At 35.1% G+C, this 22,017-nt stretch overlaps 1 protein-coding gene across 1 annotated transcript in view; it reads right to left on the reverse strand.

Annotated features, from left to right (window-relative positions):
* Positions 1 to 7,233: 7,233 nt before the first annotated feature.
* The window catches only part of VPS13A (vacuolar protein sorting 13 homolog A), a 105,965-nt gene continuing 91,181 nt past the window's right edge, over positions 7,234 to 22,017 (reverse strand). The window contains exons 70-73 of the mRNA XM_079331223.1: positions 14,223 to 14,308; positions 13,502 to 13,625; positions 12,037 to 12,111; positions 7,234 to 10,083 (exon numbers count right to left, since the gene is read on the reverse strand). Of these exons, the coding sequence (XP_079187349.1) occupies positions 10,033 to 10,083; positions 12,037 to 12,111; positions 13,502 to 13,625; positions 14,223 to 14,308 (336 nt within the window). The 3' untranslated portion in view covers positions 7,234 to 10,032. The remainder of the gene's footprint in view (positions 10,084 to 12,036; positions 12,112 to 13,501; positions 13,626 to 14,222; positions 14,309 to 22,017) is intronic.

Here is a 22,017-nt window from a genome sequence, read left to right on the forward strand (position 1 = left end):
GCAACCTCGTCTAGCGGAACATGCTCTTGCCCATGGTAGGGGTGTTGAAACTACGTCTTTAAAATCCTAAACATGTTTCATTATTCTATTGATTCAAAAATTCTACAACAGAGGGAATAGCACCTCTTAGACTCCTCTAAGAAGTAATTATCATGCCTAATTATAGAAACAAGCAAGACTTAAAGAAGTTAATCACAGAATTGTTTCATTTTGAAGAAACTATGAAGATCATCATGTCCAAACCATGTCTCAAGGTCCCACTTCTGCACAGCATTCAAACACCTGCAGGGTTCATGACCCAACCACTTCCCTGGGCAGCCTGTGCTCTGAAAACATTTTTAGTTAAGAATTTTTTCCTTATATACAATATTAAACTCCCCTGGTGCAAATCAAGGCAATTTTGTCTTGTCCTGTCACTTGCTATTTGGAAGAAGAAGATGACCCCACCTCACCACAGCCCCCATTCAAAGGGATGTAGAATTCAAAGGGATGTAGAATGCAATAAGAAAGTTATCCCCCTGAGCCTCCTTTCCTCAAGGCTAGACAGGTTTTGTGCTCCAGACCCTTTACCTCCTCTGTTCCCTTTCTCTGGAGGAGCCCAAAACCAAACACAGGATTCCAGGTGTGGCCTCCACAGTCTTGACTAGAGGGGACAATCCCTTTCCTGGCCCTGCCATTCACACTATTTCTGATACAGGCCAGAATGCCATTGGCCACCTGCTGGTTCATAAAGAAGAGATGGTTTTACTCTGATTTAATTGGTTATACCTTTTTCTATGCAGAGGTACCTGTCAGTGGTATACAGAAAACTTTAAGCTGGAGACATGAAACGAACTAATTTTAGGCTTTCTAAACATACTAGAACCATTCCTCCCAATTCTGAGATCAACGCAGCTTGTACATAACTGAATTTCCTTTGGAGAAAATAATGAAAAGAAGCTGTAAAAAACATAGTCACAACAAGCAGACAGGTCAAATATTTCAGTTATATGAAATGTTTTGCATATAAATAAGAATGAAGATAAGTTTCTCCCCCAGTTTTCAAATAATTTAATTGTTGAGGGGGCATAGGAAGCAGGGGGAGCTTTATTTTGATAACAAAAAATTTACATTTCTATTTCTGTCAAGGCTAAGAAGTAACAGGGTTAAATATCAGCAAGGAATATTTACATTATGCATTTATGTTAAAATTTAACTTAAAACAGTTACATATAGGCAATCTGCTCCTCTGTGTCAAGAATTATCATTCTTGTAATTTGTTTGTCTACATTTTCCCTAATGATCCTACATTGAGGAAGAAGGATGCCATTTAACAGTTTACCATAGCATTACTTTCTAAGAAATCAGTCACAATAAGTAATTAGTTTAATTTTGAATTTTATTAAACTTTCCTTTTATAGTTACTTACAGATGAAATCTCAATAGTTTCCTATATTACTAAGAGGAGGAATTTTCTTATTCTTAAGAGAAAACTTTTCTGAGCAAGTGGTTACACTGTTTCTTATTCAGAAGCCCAAAGGTGAGGGATGCTGGGGCAGCAAGGGAAGAATACATCAAAATCTCTGCTTTCCCATAAAAGGAAAAGAGAAAGTAGTGCTTAAATCCAGGTGTAAGATTTGGAATACACCTATTTCTTGTTCTAATCCTCCTAGGACTTCTACCCTTTTTAGGGTTTGGATGATCTAATGTTGACGTCTAGTGGTGGGAAGATAAATTGCAGAGCAGAATCTTGCCCTGCTCTCACACACGCATTTTATTGAGGCACAGGAATGTCATCCTAAGATTTCAAACCAGACATTAAAACCATAAGACGTGTGGAGCTGAGGAGAGTAACATTAAGAATAACAGCTTAGAGAAAATAAATTAATTATCTTTTATATTAAAAAATATTTAAGTCTGAAGCATTCGTTTTCAGCCTTTCACTTTACTGTGTGATATAAACAGTATGGATGAAGAGACTGGGATAGAGTACTGTTGGCAGACATAACTAGACTGATACTTAAATTTTTCTTCAGATCTTAATCCATATGTTTATTTTGGGGCAATAGCAAAGATTATTCAAGCAAAACTTAAAGGGTTCTATTGTTTAGTGTTAGCAACAACTGGGAAAAGGCCATGCACCACTGAATTTCTATTTAGCTTCTTCTGTGGGAACACTATAGTGCTTGCTGGTTAGTACTTTGTCTTTGAGTCTGTGTGATTCATTTATGACAATGCCTTCATCATGTTTCTGTTGGGTGTATTACCTTTGAAGTTATTTCACTGGCCTTGGTCATATGGTTATGTCCTCATTTGTGCCAACTTGCTAAGGTATTCTTGGAGTAGTACTGCCAGCTACAGGAACTTTTAAGTGTCCTTCTTATTTAGAAAATACTTTACTTAGGTAAGATGACCTTCCAAATGATTCATGATATAATTGTGAAAGTATTTCCTTCTGTGGTCCTTTAAGCTTTCACATTCAATGAGTGTTGGATGTAAGTTTCCATTCATTTTACTATCTAAAGTTAACAGTCACTTGAATGGTGTTTCAAAACTTTTTTTTTTTTTTTTTCAGATTTACATTACATGAAAAAAAGCTTTCCAATTCAAGAAGCCCAATTATTGTGCATGCGGAACTAGTATTTAATTAAATTTTGGATGATGGAGAGGGGTGCTGCAGAGGCAAGGTATTTGTAGTAACCTGAGTACTCCTATTGGAATGTAGTTCAATTCCATTTAGAGCTAACAGTTTCTGTCTCCTGACTGTAGCTGTTTGGAAAAGAGGGCCCAAATAGAGATGCTAAAGCCTGGAAGTATGTTTGCAGCTTCCAGTTAGACAAAGTTATGGAAGCAAGCTGGAGACACTGAGAGAAGCAGGAGGGGCAACAAAAAAAGCAAAAAATCACAAAAGTAGATGCTTCTATTCTTCCTGCCATATAATAATTTAAATAATTAAAAGGAAAATTATATTCAGTGGACTTGAGAGAAAAAGTCAAAGTTATAAATGCAGTCTGAATAATTTTCCTTAATAAGTGTTACTGTTGCTTTACCTCACCAAAAAATTAAGTATCCTATTACATAATACAGGATCATATTCTGCAAGACATGTATGAAGCTTCCACCTACACCAGGGGAGCTTCAGGAACAGGTGCCCAGGGATGTGGTGGGTGGAGTCATCATCCCTGGAGGTGTTCCCAGAAAAAACTGGATGTGTCATGCTCTAGTTGACAAGGCAATAATCAATCAAAGGTTGGATTTGATGATCTTGGAGGTCTTTTCTAACCTAAATTATTCTATGATTCTACATTGAATCTTACTAACAGAAACTAAAAATATTATATTAATTTATTAGCTATAGAGAAAACACATGTTCCCCCCTTGGCAAAAGAGAATCCTATTTACTCTACGTCTTTTAAAAAACTTTATTTCTCTTATGGTCACAGTGCAGCAAACCATTAATATATGCTGGATAATTTTAGTAGGCTGTTGGAAAAAATCACTTTGACCTGTAAGGTTTGCTTGTGGAAAAAGCATACTCCACACATTTCAGAAAGCAGTGTTGCAAATAGCTTTTGTTCCATTTACAAAATGAAGAGGGTACTATGTCTTTATGGTAATTTGACATTTAAATAATACAAAATTAGCCTGTTTACTGTCCATATTTTTCTTCCTTAACACATAGCTTTTAACTGTTCAAAATCACAAATTGTGCTTTGGACTATGATTAAAAGAAGAACTCAAAGTCATTTACGGAGATGGAAGGAGGATTTATATTTACTGAAGAAATATGCAATAAAAGAATTTTAAAGAATTAGTTTTAAAGTTTACTTTTAATGTATTTAAAATATTGTGTTCATATTTTCCATCTCATTTTTGCCTGAGAGTTATTTTTTGGCAGATGTAAGAATCAGGTGTATTTAGAGGAATGTACATAGCTACATTGCTCTCCAGTTAGTATTTTCTTCAGTTTTTTTTTAAATTTAGCATTTACAGCCATAGCTTATAAAATTTTAAATAGTATTGCCTTAAAAATAACAAGTTAGGGTTTCTAAGGGTGTTAGACATTTTTAGGTTCTTGTTCTGAGCAATGTAGTTGAAAGTCTAGGGTAAGCCTATCATGCTTTATAGAAGTACCTCTCTGTAGTCTTGATAGACCAAGTCCTTGCATGTTCTAATAGTCATTACAAAATATTAATTATTGGTGACTCTCTCATATCACTACCTTTTTGTTCAAATGCTTTACAGTAACACTTTTCTCATAGGGCAAGGCACTTAACAATGTTCCCACAGCATTCACTGCCATGGAAGCTGAAAAGACTACCCCACAGGTACCTGTGATCAACTAGGCCTTAAATTCCTCCAAGTCACTAACATAACTTGCACTTTGCATTTCCCCTGCCATTAAGCTTCATGGGTAATTTCCCATACCTTATAGATCAGTAAAGGTCATTCTTTAGAAAATTGCCAGCCATTCTCATACTTCCTACGCTTCCTGCCCAACTACAAACAGCTCCTCTAAAGATGCCAACATACTAATAGCACAGTCAGTTCTCCTTCACTGGGTGAACAATTCGCAGACAAAATAATAAAGACATGAGGGCAATTTTGAAAGCTGTTCTTACCATGCAAAACTCACAGAGGTTACTGGCACTGGATCAGCTCGCCAAGCAACACTGGTGCATACAGCATGTTAACAAAATGGCCTTGTAAGGGCAGTAATTAACCTCAAAAGATGTGCTGAGGTTCTCCAGTGCTTAAATACATGAAAGCACCATTTTTTCTAAGGGAAAATAATATAGCAGTAGTTTTTACTATCAGCATAAGATAGCAATTTCTGTATAGCACAGAAAAAAAATAAAGTTCTACTGACTTTTCATTTTGAGTAGTGCTTTTGTGTATGCCTCCAGGTGATAGCTCTCACAGCTCAGTCCTGGGAAAAGCACACCCTGACCTTTCTCTGCTCATAAAAGATGTTTGCAGTTTCACATATTAAACAATACAGATCCCTTTTTCCCAGCAGTACAGAAAACAGTGTGCTTCCAGAAGAAAACACTCTGTAACATTTGACTCACCTGCTTTTTCTTTAGTGTTGGAAAAGCAGGAGAAGCCCCTTCTTAACAATGGTTTTATGTTTTTAAGGAGGTGAAGGACACTGACCTCTAACACTGCATCCATACTAGTGAATGGCAGTTCTCTATGCTGAGGGAACAGTGAAGAACACCCTGGGATGAAGGACACAGAGCCACTTGCTGAATGAAAGGCAGTCAAGGTGGGGTGGCAGAAAGCACAGAAAGCATACGAAGCATAGAGGAAAGCATACTAAAGGCGCCATGCCTGGACTGCTTGATCCAATTTTGAGCCCCTGGAACTTAACAGAAAAATATATTTAAACTCTCACAGATTTCCTCTGTGAGTCAAGATTTGCAGATTATGTGAGTGGGACATCTGCACCAAGAACGTGGGAGCCTGGCTTTGCTGGAGTAGGAGTTTTGCAGATGGTAGGACTGTTACCTGCAGGGCCCATGAGCACAAGATTGCTTTATTGTCACACTCTACAGCTGACAATCAAAAGCAAACATGAAGGCACTTACTAAGATAAACCTCTGCACTTAGTTCTCAATCTGCTTGATGCAACAAGGAGTGAACATGCACAAAGATAAACACTTGGAGACATTCAGCAAAAAGAGAATTTCATTTTCCCCCCTTTTTTCCTATTAGTGTCCTACCTCATCATGTTTGTTCTGGCATTCACATGTTTCAACTTTTGATGTACCATGACAAGTTAAAAAAAATTACATAACACATTCTTTTACTTCTTGTGGAACAGACTTAAAACAAATTCACTCTTCCCTTGAGGTATTACAAACATATTTAGAATTCTTGTTCCAAATTTGCCATGAAGACAATCAAATCCAAATTATAAAGTCTTGTGTGTGTGGTCAGTGAATTTTAGATTCTCGCAGTCACAGAAGCAAAACTTGTGACCAAGATCATAGCTGTACAGATTAGATAAAACTTTGTCTCCTAGGTGATGCATAGATGTACTTGCATATACTGGGCAAAAAATTCCCAAGTCTGCAGGTAAGAATAATTTTGTAAAATGTTGAAGATAACAAATAGCTAACAGCATACATACAGAATCTTTACTTGAGAGGATAAAAAAAAAAAAAAAAAAAAAAAAGATTTCACAAGAATTGAGTTATTCTATGTGCAAGCACAGGCTCAGTAGAGGATGCATTGAGACCACCTCTGAATAGGACTTGGAGGCACTGGCAGATGAGAAGCTGGAGATGACCTAGCCAAGTGCATTTGCAGCCCAGAAATCCAAATATATCCTGGGCTGCATCCAAAGCAGTGTGGCCAGAAGGCAGGGGAGGGGATCCTGCCCCTCTATTCTAGTTTCAGGAGACTGCACCTGGAGTGCTGTGCCAGTTCTGTGGCTCTCAACAGAAGACACAGACCTCCTGGAGATGGTCCAGAGGAAAGCCAGGAAGATGATCTGAGGGCTGGAGCAGCTCTTTTATGAAGACGGAGTTTGGGAGATTAAGCCTGGGAAGGTAAGATTCTGGGGACGATGTGGCAGCCTTGTGTACCTAAAGGGGACCCACAGGACAGTTCAGGAGGAACTTCTGCTGCCAAGAGCATGTAGTTACAGGACGAGCGGGAATGGCTTCAGATTAAGAGAGTAGGTTTAGACTAAGGTATCAGAAAGAAATTCCTTCCTGTGAGGATGGCAAATCACTGCAATAGGCTGCCCTGGGATGTTGTGCACTCTCCATCCCTGGAACTATTCAAGGCTAGGCTAGATGGGACTGTGAGCAACCTGGTCTAGCGTCCCTGCCCACAGCAGGCAGGCAAGAACCAAGTAATCTGTAAGGACCCTTTCAACCCAAACCATTTCACTATTCTATCATCTGGCAACATCACTAAGTTTTTTTCAATACACCAACAGAAGAAAAAAAACCAAAAAAACCCCCAAAAAAACCAAAAAAAAACCACCAAAGAAACTCCCACACCTCCAAAAAAAATTTTAAAAAGAAATTATATGTGTGGATCCAGCTACTAAAAACTTGTCTTAAAACAATAAACCAAATGTAAATTCTAAAAATTCTAATTCTGTTTTCCTGAGACAGCTGCAACAGAAGTTTGCCCATATGTTCTCAGAGACAGGATTTGGCTTGACCTATGAAATTCTGAGTAATGGTATTACCTGTTAATTAAAGCAGTACATAAAGAAGACAAGTAACACTCATATTTCAGTCAAATAAAATTCAGTTTCACTTTATTCAAGATTAAGAAGTGGGGGATAGGATGGGGTAGAAACCAAGAGAGCCATGCCATGAAAGCCATGCAACTGAACAAAAAAAGTGCAACAATCAGACTTACAAATGCTTCAGCAATTTCTTAGAGGTAATTGTAACCCTTAGCAAACCAAGAACCCAAATGACGTTTCTCAAATGTATTAAGGTTACATAACAGTCAGAAGAGGAGCAGTTTTTCAGCACTTCAGTAAAGGCCAAGATACACTTTCAAACACCACAGTGGGCAGAACTAAATGCCTACATTTCAGTTTTTATCGAGATCCCCTTTTCTAGTTGCATATACACTTTCAATAAAAATTAACACACCTACTCAGCCTTCTTGTTGAAAAAATATGCATATTGCAATAAGGAATGAGGCACAGCAGAGTAGACATCTCATACAACCTGCAGTAATCTAGAAAATTATGCAATGGCGCAAGTCCAAATACCTTTCTCTTCCCCCTGGGGTGGATATATATTTAAAGGAGACAACTGGTGTTTGCCAAGAAATGGCAAAATCCTTTCATGACTGTATGGAGAAAGCTTTATTAAAAACAAAAAGAAGAAAAACAAAAAAACCCCCCAAAAACCAACAAAGTCAAAAGACACAAATTACAGACTAGAAAAGGGACCTACAGAAAACCATACTTTCATTGCAAGTGGAAACCAAGGGACATGGAAGAGAAGTCCCACACTGACTTCTGGACATTTTAGACCCTGTCTTAAGGCTTAGTTAGAAGAAGACCAAAATATTTAATAGTTTTTAGGAAAAAATGCCTTTCTGGGGGAATTGTTATGTTTTCCAAAACATGAGATGCTTAACCACAAATATGAACATTTAAAATAAATCCTTCAACATTAACGAGTTAAATTGCTTAAAAACTACTGAAGAACCGGCTGAGATTTCAGAATCGGAGTTTGTTGACAAAATAAATGCTAGAAATAATTGAAATAGAGGCTCTGTGGAGAGGAAATACTTAGAATCAGGTAAATGGAAAACCTACACCCAAATGGGAATGTACAAAGTACAAGATATATTGTAAGTGAAATTTGTAGCAAGTACACAGTGAATGTTGGGGGTGCAGAGATCACAACTTATCAAGAACATTATGAGACTATTAAACGAATATCATGCCCAAGACAGAAATGACAGATGAAAAACAAGTGACAGATAAAGAATAATACTCAGTGCACCTGAAACCACCACTTATCTAAGGCAAAGTATGGAAGTTTGGCATGGTATAACCTGAGTTAATACTCTTGGTATGTACTTGGTGTACAAAATGATTGGAGTAACACCATCATTATAATAGTTTTGAATCCCCTTATAATATTTTTATTCAATTTAAAATTTATGGGGAAAAATGCAAGATTACCTGTATTTTGTAACCTGCTAAATGGTTACTCAACACCAATGGCAAGACTTACAGTAAATTAAGTATCTGCAACTACAGATTACATGCTAGTTGTTTTAGATTTACAATAACAGAAAAAATTGGATACTTCAAGCATCACCAGCAATATTAGAATTCTATCCTGTTGCTATAAATATCCCAAACTAATGTTTGGAAATAATATTTTGGCAGTATGTGCTTTCTATATGTACAAGATATTTTGAAGACTTTGATATGGGAATTTATGGAAACCTTCATGTAACACTATAATTTCATGTATGTTTTGTATCAACTGCAGTAAACAGCCATTCAACAATACTATTACTACTACATCTAAGAAATAAATAGAATTGCAGATATCCAAGCTAATAAAATGCTGCTGCCTGGGTATGAAACAAATTTCAGCAGGTAAGAAAAGTTAATAAAAGCAACTGTGACATATTATATTTATTATTTAATATAAATTTGACTTCAATAGTCACTTGCTTAGCACACAATATTGTGTAATTCAAGGCATTTGTATTTGGTATGCAACAGTGCACTTATAACCCCATAAACTCCTTCTCGAGCTGCAAGACTGTTACTAACTTCTATTCAAAATAATAGGCTTTTATTAATATCTTTAGTGCAGAGGTAATTCTCCCCAATATGCATTTTTGTAAACCATTACATTTTCTGTAATAATTGATAGAGGTGCTGCAACGTTTCCTTGAATAGGATATAAAAAAGTTTACACTAAAAGTGATACTGTACTGTAAATTAATTGTGACCTGGTCCATTCATTTACAAAAAGCCCTAGTACTGTCAACTAAGCAGACACTTGTGACCTAAATTCAAATTCTCTGATCAGTAGCCTCCTTCTCATATTTTAGTTGTAACATTGATGATTAAGTTAACATTTCCTTTCACAAAGAATTTTGTATTTCAACACAACCTCAAGTCACATTAAAACCAAAACAAAGTATGTACTGATTTCCACAGTCAAATCAAAACTTTAAGATTTGCTCCAAATAGTATCATAAGAATAATTCCATAGTTCAATTTCAGTATCAAAGGTTAAGACAAACTCACTTTATACTGCTTATATAAAAAATGAAATCTGAAATTCTTACATTAAAAAATCAAGCAAACCAAGACAAAACTTGGCAGGTTTTTTTTCTATCATTACATAATTTTTTTTAAGCTAACATAATTTACTTTTGCAATATAGACTGTTGTGACTGTAGTTAATAACTGGACAAATCTTCCCTCCCTCTTGTTTTTGCTTTTGTTGATGATATTCAAACAGTTCTGCTTGTGAAAGAGGAAATAAAAGGTAGCTGTTCAGTGTTCTTAATATCTTGGTGCTTCTCCAGTCATTACAATTTTGGCTGATTTTCTCGTACTTCTTCTAGTTTAGAAAGGATCCACTGTGTTAAGAAAAAAGTAAAAATTAAAATCTTTCTGCGATACAAAACAGACAAAGCATCTGAAAACAAGACTAGTTTTTATCACTGCCTTTACTACCTACTACTACTGCTACTACTGTTCTTTTCCTAACCAAGTTTTAGCACAGTATCAGAAATTCTTCTGTAGAGTATAAACCCTTGGCTTTCTAAAATGAAAATGGAGTCATTTAAGCTCCAGTATTTGACATTTGATACCATGTCTAATTAAACTTGTTTCTTGGTCTGCACTTCAAGAATTAAGATTTTCCTCCTACTGCTGTGTAGGGGTAAAGATGGATATGTTATTCAGCATTGTCAGAAATGGCAGAAACGCTAAAAATTTATTTAATCCTGTAAAAGTTCACTTGCAGTGAACTCAGAAATTCAGTTTGGAGGATTCCAAACCAGTATGGCTCTGACTTTCATGTTCCCTGCGATAGAAACAAATAATCTGAGTGAAAAAAGAAGACAACATTCAACCCCCATTCTGGGTCTGCTTTCATCTACAACTCCAGACAAATCACAGATGACAACAAAGAAGAAGCAAAGATCATAATAGACAGAAGACAATAATAGGTTGCAGCAGTGTGATAAGTTACTTAGGAAAAAAGCTTTCTTTAACTATATCTTGTTTCTTTTAAGGAATTTAATATTGGAATGTTTACAGTACATAGAAGTGAAATTATTTTCCCAAGAGTGTTAAAGAAAAAAAAAAAAAAAGAGGGTTGGGGGAAAGAGCATTGAGATGGAAATCTAGAGTAGGACATGAAGTTATATCAAGGGTCTGCCATAAAAAAATATGTATACCTCTTTGAAGAAAGATGAGTGGATCATTAAAAATCAGAACCTGTTACTGCAACAGCTTCCATTTCCTCATATGAACATTTGTGTTGGATTTGTGAGGTTCTTGGGACTCTCTAATATTTTTGTGAAAGGTGTGCTCAAGACTTGTAATAGGAAGTTCTAATTTCACTTTTGGAATTGTTCCTGATTTAGGTGGGGCATAGATGGGATTCCTTTCCCAGAGAGTCTAATGACCTCAGCACTGCCCACCCTTGTTCCACTACAGAAAAAACCAGAAAACTTCAGTACCTCCAAAGATTACAGACAAGTCAAATTCAGCACAGGGCCCTTTCTGATGTAAGAGTTACTTGCTATAATTTACCTGCAACTAGAAACTACCCTCACAAAGACAAAAGCAACATAAACTGATGAGAAGATGCAAAAGCAGCTTAAACTAATGAGAGAATGCAACTTTTGCAAGCTGTCTCAAACCACGACCCCAGGGAACCACACCCCACTGAAATATACACAAGACTCAGCCATTTTTTGTGAAAATTACTAGCTACACTAGCTAACTAGTCTGACATGTAGCTACCTTATAGTTCTGGTAGAAGGTCGGAACTGTTCCTACCATCTGTTGTACTCAAAACTATGGATGTCAAAATGAAGATGCTATACAGAAAATGTGTATAACACCTTTAGCAGCAATATCATATATCAAATAAACTACTGGTATTTTTATTAAGGATTTTCTTAATTCTTAAAAAACCCTGCATTTTAAAGAACAGAGCAGTAACATTCCACCCCTGTCCACCACCTAAAACAAAACAAGAAGTAGTTTACAAATATTTTTGTTCTATTAAATTGTACTATTTTAATTCATATTCTAGATTGTTTAGTTTTTGTTAGCATTACTTTCAATCAATCTTTTGTCAGACTGCTGTAATTCAGAAGATTTAGGGAGAGAAAAGTCTAGTGCTGGAATTGAGTATTTTTGAAACTCAGTACTGAGTAGATTATTGCTATTTCCATGATTGTAACAGATATGTGGAAATACTGAATTTTAAATACACAGTTTCAGGTTAAAAGTATTTCTGTCACACTTTTAAAGTCAAATTTATCACTATAATTTTAATTGTATTTTTACTTTACCTTAGCATCCTCTGGACTTCTAAAATTAATAATTTTTCCAAATTCTTTGGCATGGAAGACAGACTTAACTCGTTCCTAAAGAAAAACAAAATTCAAAATTGAAGTTAGTTACTTCAGGTTTTAAGACTGCAATGCTATTTATTATCAAGGCAGACATAATGGTTCAAACAGCCACATGTATCAAGAATAGTCATCTGAGTATGTTTGCATCCCATGCACATACCCTGAGAGAGACCATTTTCTGCATGAAAGCATAGTAGAGTGAACACTCCAGCAGTAACAGACTCCCCTTTTTACTATGGAGTCCCTGGATAAGGGTCTATAAACGTGTGTAGGAATGGAAGGCACATAATGTACATGTGGTAACAAAATCCATTACTCCCCAAGGTTTTAATTTGCAATTCTCCTTCAAGTCATTACTTGAGTGGACATTCCACCAATACTGACTTGCAAGTAGCGGACATAGGTAGTGAAAACAGAAACTTAGGCTTTCTTAGAAAGAAAAACATAAGGAGTTATTTGCAAAATATAGTTTTCAACCACAGATTTCAATAAAGGGCATATTGCAGACATGTTAATGGATTCTGAAATGACTGCTGTGTAGGGGTAAAGATGGATATGTTATTCAGCATTGTCTGAAATGGCAGAAATGCTAAGAATTATTTCATCCTGTAAAAGTTCACTTGCAGTCAGAAATCCAGTTTGGAGGATTCCAAACCAATATGGCTCTGCCTTTCATGCTCTCTGCAATAGAAACAAATAATCTGAGTGAAAAACTGAATGATGTTGTGCACCATCAAGATCGTCCTGACAACCAATATGTGTAATTACACACGTGAAGTTTATTAAAAACATAAACAAAACACTGACAGACAAATTTATTGAATGAAACTAACTTCAGTTAACATATCAATATGAATTTAAGACCATTTTTAATAAACCACTCTGTAAACAGTCATTGGTGGTCATCTTTCTCCTTATGTCCTTTACCACCTTAGCAGGGAAAGGAATTTTAAGGATTTTTTTTTAAGGAAAAATTGTAACTAAGAGCAACATTCTTCAACTTGCATTGAGAGGGAAAAATACATGTCATTATGGTCATTCTTGTAGACAATAAAACCTTATTATATGCCCCAGAGAGCATAAGAATCTGCAATCTTCTGAACTTTTTGTTGTAACAGCATTTTCCAGACTATGAATACACTATGGACTGGTGCATACAAAAAAAAAAGAATTCCTACAGCTCAAGGAATAATCTCATCTGCAAACACCAAGTCACCATGCTGCTTAAAACGGCCAGAGACTAGTTATCTGAGGAGTTAACCGTGCCAAATTTCAACTCCTTTCTCTGAGTGCATCTTAAATACAAAGGAGATCAAGAATTCAGAGAGTGAGCAGAAAGTCAAAGCTCAATTTCATAAACAGTAACACAACAAGACAACAGAATAGAGTATGAGCAACATACCTTGGCTTCAATGCGCAATCTTCGACCATCAACAATGAATGGCTCTTTGGTAAATTCATCGTAAGTGTATTGCCATTCACATGTCAGCTGTCCAAATGCCCCTTTTGTCACAAATAACACACCACTAGGCACCAGAAAATAAAAGTAGTTTTAAAAATTACTTTAATTTTAAAATACTTAGAAGTTATCATGTTTCCCTTGCTCTAGTGAATTCATCATTGCAAAATAGGTTTAATCTCATGATCTCTAACTACACAGCACACTTTCCAAAAGAGTGAATTTTGAAACACCCACTAACATTTAAAATACTCCATTTCATAGCAAAACTGTAACACTATGTAAAGCTACATTTGAGAAGGATGCCTCACACTCCACTGCTAGACAATGACTGTTCTTGTATAATCCTTTCTTTCCTTCAACACATCATTGCAAGCAAATTCCACAGTTCAGTTGATTTTAGCCTAACCCAGTTTATAACAAATTCTTCTCAGCTAAAGAAATCTTAAAAATCAGTATTTCTTTCACTTCTTGGATAGGAAAGAAGCAACACTGAACACTCTCCTGCTGAACAGTGACACTGTTGAAGATGATTGCCAGCACATTAGGCACACCTTCCCCATTATTTTGTCTACGTATACAGTGACAGTGCAGTTACTGATCAGCAATCAATCAATGCACATCTGGATGACTGTTTTAATTAATCAGAGGCAAAACTGTTTACCTTTTTGTTACCATTAAGAGATCTGTACTGTTGACCATAGCATGTGCAATATATCTGAGTTTTGCAAATCTTCCATTTTCAATTTTCTAAAAGAGATAAAAGTTTTATAGTTTTGAATATGCTAGAAATGTACTAATTTTGTGCTTTAAAAGTATTTATGCTACAAAAATATAAACTGTAACAAAACACATACTTTAAAATAAAAGGCTACTTTCATAAAATCATTATATAACTAATATATTAATAGCTAATGTTCATAACTACTTGGTTGCCATTAATACACCTATGTAAACAGAAATCAATCCTAACCAAAACTGACATGAAACAATATAATTTCTCAAAAAATTCCAGGACTCAGTTCTCTACATACTTTTGGTATACAATGAACTTCTAACTAACACATTTCTAAGACAACAAACAAAACAACAAAACAGAATTCCTTTCCTGTTTTATTTCATTGCCTCCAAAATATTGACTAACAAACTCTGAGAATAAATCTATACCTAACTGAATATAAGCACCATTATCACAAAGACAGTGGGACTTAGAATAATGCACTTGAGGTAACACTTAGCATTCCTCTATATTCTTTTGTTTCCCCATAAACTTAACCATTCCCTACAATTAATTTGAATATTGTAGCAGAATACTTTTAATGAGCAATATATTTTAAATATTGATGACATTTGATGACATATTGATGAGCAGATTAATAGCTTTTTAAAAACAAAGCCCTGTACCTTTCACATGACTTGGCAACCACTGGATTTCTGACTTTCTGAGCAGTGAGTGATTGAACTAGTGGTCAAATTAATGCTGCTGCTTCTTGGTTTGGAATAGCAACATGATGGCTTGCATGCTTTCCAGCTGCTACAACTTGGAAGCAACACCAGATTAGAAAGAACTGGTATGATTCAATAAAGACTTAACTACAAATCTGTAGCTTCAGATATGTATGGCAAAGTTTTTAAAATATTTAGATTAGTTCTTAAAACAGTTAAGAAAGCAAAGCCATTTAACGTGTGTTTCCCAACAGAGTAAAATGATGCATACATTTAATTAGTTAAAACCCCTCAATTTTGACTGCATGGATAATTCCATTCACCCGAGCAGACATTTTAAAAATTATGTCTTTCCTAATGATACTGATTCTTTTGTAACTAAAATGCATGAATAGTTGAGTAGCAGGCTACTCTAAAGAGAGCTTTCCAAAAAGCTCTTCGAAAGTTCAAATTATTTCTCTTTCCCCAGCTCTGATAGGCTACAAAATCACAGCTATTGTTCATGCGCCTACTTATGTAAGTCATTTCTTGCATTTATTTCTGCAAGAGCTAGTGTCAGGAGCAGGATGAATTCAGCAAGAAGAATGGCATAAGAAACAAAGGAACAAAGGGCTTGGAAAAATAAACTACTTTTTTTAAAAATTTTTGGAAACTTCTTATTCAAGTTTTATCGAGGTGTTGCTGTGCCTCTGAAATGTGTCTCTCCCTGCCTCTTGTATTAAAACCTTGGACTCAAATAAAAAAATAACTAAATAAACTCTCTAAAATGTAGCCCCTACAATGTTCCAGTATATAACACATTGGATGGTTAGAAGACAGAGGAGGCTGTATGGACAGACTCTGGACAGCATGGATAGGAGACCCAACCCACAGGACAGGCTAGTGATCTAGGTCTGTGCTCTGATGGACTAGTGGCCTAGAAGAAAAGACAGCGAAATAGAGGAGAAGGCTGGCAAGAAATTAAAGAAATAACATTTGGAAAGAGCAAGGGTGGTTCACAATAGGTATAAAATACACTTAACTGCCAGACACTGCAACAATGACACAAATTTCTCTTACTGACCAAATACATAAATATCACATAGAATGACCAGTATCTCTGTTCCATTCAAAGTAAGTACAGGGTAAAAGTTTTTAGCAATTTAGCCTTATTAGGATGAAGAGGATTTCTCATGTTGGAGAAAAAAACTTGCTTGTGTTTTGCATAGCACTGAAGTAAGGCTCTCAATCAAAATAATAATTTTCCTTTAATTGGGACTTAGGAAAGGGGTGTTCCTCATTCTGTCTTCTCATTAGCTTGCTAGCTAATTTTCAACAAAATATGTCCCCCTGCTGTAACTAACTCACTTTACAGATAAAAAATTGGGAATTGTGAAATTTATTATGGAAGTATATTACATATTGCACAAGTGACAAGCTTAAACAGAAGCTATTCTATCATATACCAAATTTCACAAGAAGTGTTTCATGCTGTTATGATTCCTAAATGTGTGATTTGTGGAGCTCAAAAACATTGTGGGCGTGTGGCATACACCAAGATAACTAGTCCTCACTGTTAGCATAAGGCAAAAATCAAACTCAAAAATCAAAATTATCTGTGTTTATAGTTTTGTAAACAACAGGAGTTAACTGGGAAATAAAACACATGGAAATGCTGCACAGACTATTTACAAAGAGAACACTTGCCAATGTTAAGCACCAACTATTTTTAAATTTTCTGCCTTTGGATTTCTCTACTCTATATTTACAATCTTTATTTCTTTTAGCATTAGACTTATACCTATTCATTAGAAATCATACAGGGAGACTGCTGACAATTCTTATAACAAGCTCTCTAGCGCACTCTGCTACCAAAGTGCCTTACACAACTCAAACATAAAACGATATACAATTGATCACTCAATACAGATGCATATACAGTTCTCAAAACTTCTTATGGTATGTAGCTACTGTTTGGAGAAAGACAGCAACTTGGATTACTGTCAGGTGATGCAAAACTATGAAAGATAACATTGATCACATTCTTTGTTTAGTGTTAGTTTCAACATTGTAATAAAACACATACAAATTTTTAAAAACACAATGTCTGTATTTCAAATTAAAAACACTTTAATAATCTGATTAAGTATACGCAAATCTATTTTGAAAAAGACACTTCAGAAGCTGCAAAGCATGAAGTAACACAAGAAGAGATGCCCTCCTTTGCAAATTATTAACTGTAGTACAATTATTTAGATGCCACTGCAGTAATCTAGCAGTAAATGTGATCAGTTATGCATATATATGCATATATTCTCAATGTCTTAAAAATTATATCTCTGCACTTGGAGAGACTTCTAACCACACCACATCCTCTTAATGCAATGAGAAGCAAGCAGAGAGGCCTTCGACAATATTAGAAGTGATACAGAGCAAAATTAAGTTAGTAGAGGCAAAAATTAAAATCTATGATTCTTCAGATTCTACAAAATGTTAGTAGTATGTGTGATCCTTAAGTCAGAATGTTTGATATCCTTCTTGAACTCATCTCAGATGAAACAGTATGTAAAAAATCACTGAAAAGGCTGTTACTGCTAAAACAGTGGTTATAAATCTGCTGTTCTCTCTTGATGTTCAGATTAACTTTCATCTCAACTACCAGTGTATTTCCCTATGAACTGATTACTGTTCAAATGTGTGAATTATGAAGGCAATCCACTGCTGTTGCTAGAAACTCCAACCCTGAATGCATCTTTCAGCTCAAATTATAAGGTAACTTTTTAAAAAGCTGTAGAAGTGCTAATTTCAGCAGGCTAACCTGCCCAGTCTTCCCCACAGAAACATTCAATAGTTCTAAGTAGTTCCCAGGTGACTTTTTAGATGTAGGATGAATGAGTGTGAAAAAAGGGGAAAAACTGTTAAAGAAAAAATAACATGTAAACCAGTAATTTTTTGCCATGCAAAATTCTCTCATCATTTATGAATAATAACCACCGATAATCCCGTATTACCTACATCCTCATTTCAGTTATCCTAACGTACAATATCATTATACAAAATGTAAAGCAATGTGCCATGTCCATGTTGTGTTAGTGTCTGTATTCAGGATTCCATTTAGCCATGCTGAACTCTGAAATCAACTTGGTTTTATTAAAATCAATGGGAATTTTTGGTCATGGTTAACATTTAAATCTAAGGCCACATTATGCAAGACAATAAAAATTAGGACAATAGATTTCATTCAAAATGTAAAACTCTTACTTCACAACAAAAATATAAATTGCCTATGCTGACTGGCAGAATTATCTTAATAAATTTTTGATCTGAATACACAGGAGAATTTGTTCAAGCAGCTGAAATGGAAAAAATATACTGATCTACACTTTCATCATGATGACTACATGTAGACTGCCAACACAACCAAAACTCTTGGATTCATACCATTTGAAGCATGACTACAGCATCAGCAAGGAAATTAAAGAATACTGTCTTTAAGCTTCATTCACAATCCAGTTAAAATGAAACTGTGTAGTGCAAGCTTCCAGGCTCCTCTGGAACAACCCTATTTAGCTGTTTTCAAATAGATTCCCATAAATGTCTTTTATTTGGAACTGGACAATGCCTATGCAATAGTATCCAAATGTTGCATATTTAAGTGGTAAGGATCTTAATTTTTCCTTTAAACTACATGAACAAGGTTATCCAAAGCAGGACAGGTCATGACATCTGTGTCTCAGTAAAGGGACCAGCAACTAGATGGCATGCATGACTGGTAAGAGTCTGGACAAGGTCAAATAAAAATGAAGTTACTCTGAACTTCATAAAGAATACAATTTTATGAAGTGAAACCTTAGTTTTAGGACTTAGGATATGGATGTTTATGTTTTGATTTGAACCCAAGCTCAAGAGTAGTGAGGGAAAGACAGAAAGGATTAGAATGACATATTTTTCTGACTCAGACTTTCTTCCTGGCAGACCAAAATGTAACTCCTAAGGAACACAGGCCTGCTCAAATCACTTTAACATCCTACCTGATATGAAGATACCTGATGCTCATGACCAAAAATAATCACTAAACCAAAAGCTGAACAACATCAATACAACAGGATATGGTACTGAAGCACAGCTTTGAAGGACTGCCTTCTCTGAAGCAACGTAATTGTGCAGCACCTTACGCAACACAGTATAAGTATCCTCACAGAATCACACATTATAAAAGCAAATTTAAAATAACAGTACAAAAAATATTCTGCGTATGTTTTGAAGTTGGGTAGACACTGACACAGAGAACCAAAGACTTGCATGGCACACTGCTGATGACTTAGCTTCAAAAGAACAAAACCAGTCTTGCAGTTTTATTTCCTGCCAAGACCTTGCATATCTATTGCTTCTGGAAATGATTAATAACAATTAATGCATAAGCTGTCTACTAAATGATCCCTGAAACTGTATGAAGTATCCCCTGTCACTGACTTATTTCTACAGAGCATCTTGAGAAAACCAGACCACCAGAAAGCCTGAACAAAATTGTAAAGGTAAAGAGCACAACCAGTTATTCACCTCAGCAAGGAGGAAGTTATACAAGTTACTGAAGGAGTAGAAATTAATTCCTGGGAAAAGGTGCATTGTTCATTTGTCAAAAGCACAAAATTTAGCAATCTGAGACAAAAGGAGGGCATTTAGACCTGGAGTTTTCAGGGACAGTACTGGACTTAATTCAGCAGTTAAAAAGGGAAGGGATGCAGGAAGTGAAAAGTTAAAAAAGGGAAGGGATGCAGGAAGTGAAAAGTTAAACTGTTAAAATACTTTAAATTGAAGAAAACAAAATTGAAAATATAATCTCTCTTTTTTGCTATGTTTGTTTTCCTTAGGGATTTAAAGTATCTCAAAGTGTTTTGGGGTTTTTGTTTTAGTTCTGGAATTTTTTTCCATTCTAAAAGAACATCAGTTTCTGCTGCTAGATGTCACAGCTTTTTGTTCCATAATCTAAAGAGAAATTAAGTACTAATATCCCAGATGATAAAATTTTTTTTTTATCCAAATCCCCATATCCACAGATTCAATTCTTTTTCCATGCATATTCAGAGATGCCTAGACTAAAGAGAATAACAAGTAAAATACTTGTACAAAATTACTATATTTTCTATTAACACAACAACTTCCAAACCAGAGAAATAGAACTATACTCCACCAAAGAGACAAAATATTCTAGGGCATATAAACATATTTTCCAACTCCAACTGGGAAATTTTGTTAGTTTTGTTTGGCTTCTTTTTTTTTAGTTAACATTCTACAACCTTTTAATCTAGCAAGTAAAGAACAAACTCCTTTCAGTTACACTGCAGTGTAACTTGAATTAGTAATATCTGATGCAGAAATACTACAATTCATGCCTAATTTTACCTCCATATTATGCATAAACTTGCAGGATTGTAAGTTAAGGTAATTTAAAAGCTAGGTCGATTTTTGTTAAAGATATTATTACATTTCTAAAACTATTTTTGAATGAGGAAGAAATACGCTTTTCTCACAAAATTTATATGCATTTTCTAGGAAGACTGGTCATTACAAAAGAAAACCAATTTCAGAGGATGAAAAAAGAAATGCAGTAAAACAGCAAAAAGGAAAAAGATAATGTTAACTGATATTATTCCAAATTTTCAATACCCAGTGAAGCTAATTAAATGTCAGAGAATCTTTTCATTATGTTATACCTAACAATTTCCCCAACTGTTTGATATCATGTCTTTTTTAAGAACTGAAGAGCAAAATTATTTCCTATGCTCTCAAGGAAATATAGGAGATCTATTTGTATTTGAAAAATTCAAAATCTGCCCCACAGCATTTTGGGCAGCAACTACAATTCAGCCTTTCATCTGTTTCTGCAAGGCATCCTTTTGAGGTGACAGCATTACAAAACAACTAGCAACACACAATCTGTAGCAATCATAAGCATCAGCAATTTCAGCTGAAACTACCTCCCTAATTTAGTTTGTCCCCCTTTTGTTCCATGACATTCAAGGCAAAGGGTAATTGCCCAACAGATCAACCTATACAGCAGTTTTTGAATGAACAGTGCCAGAATAAGCAATCTTAACAATTTCAACAGTTCTTCCCCCAGAATTTTGATAAATGGAAGCCAACAGATAATGAAAGATGCAACATTACCTTGTTAAATATGCAAGCATTTCAGAAGTTCTTATTGTTTTATGCTGACTGTTCAGATGGCAGAAGAATTAGTTCTCATTATAATACTTACAGGTACAGAATTATCTATTACAAGATATCTTTAAAGTGCTACACAAAAATCTGAATTTAATAACAAACCACAAAAAAAGAACAAGAAAATTGTGCAAGTATTTAAGTGAATATAGAATAAATATTTTTTTAAGAAACCAGAAACTTGCAAATGTATTTGGCAGAATTTATAATACCAAACTGAAGTCAATCATTATTGACAGTTTCCCCTCACCCCCCATGTCTAGGTAAATTAAAAAACTAAACACTTTTGAGTATTATGTACGTTTTATTACACAGCATCTTGAAGAACTGCTTGTATTCTTTACACCTGTCTTTGGTTTTTAATGATGTTTAGTTCTGGGGTGGATTTTTCTGGGGTTTTTTTTGTTGCTATGAAAATAAAAATATTGGCTTATGAAACAAATAATTTATAATCAAGATAAAGAAAATAAATAATTTAAGGATACCAGAAGATACACAAAGTAAGTATTACAAAATTATGGTAAAGCACATGATGAATGGAAAACTAAATAGTTTATGATAATATTTCTTGAAAAATGTATGTATGTTATCTATTAAGTACCTTTAAAAGCCATGAAGTGTTCTTATGCTATCTAGTTCCAGGAAACACGTGAAACAATGTTGGAACAGAACAGATGAATCCATTTTAGATACACTTTAGACATGTTTATTGTTATAGGAAAAGCAGACAAAATACTTTTGAAATAGTAATCGAATAAAACAGTCAAACAGCATTTTAACACCAATAAGGACTGTACAAATCAGTAAAGTTT

Source organism: Erithacus rubecula, assembly GCF_903797595.1.
Source record: "Erithacus rubecula genome assembly, contig: SUPER_Z_unloc_2, whole genome shotgun sequence".
NCBI lineage: Eukaryota > Metazoa > Chordata > Aves > Passeriformes > Muscicapidae > Erithacus > Erithacus rubecula.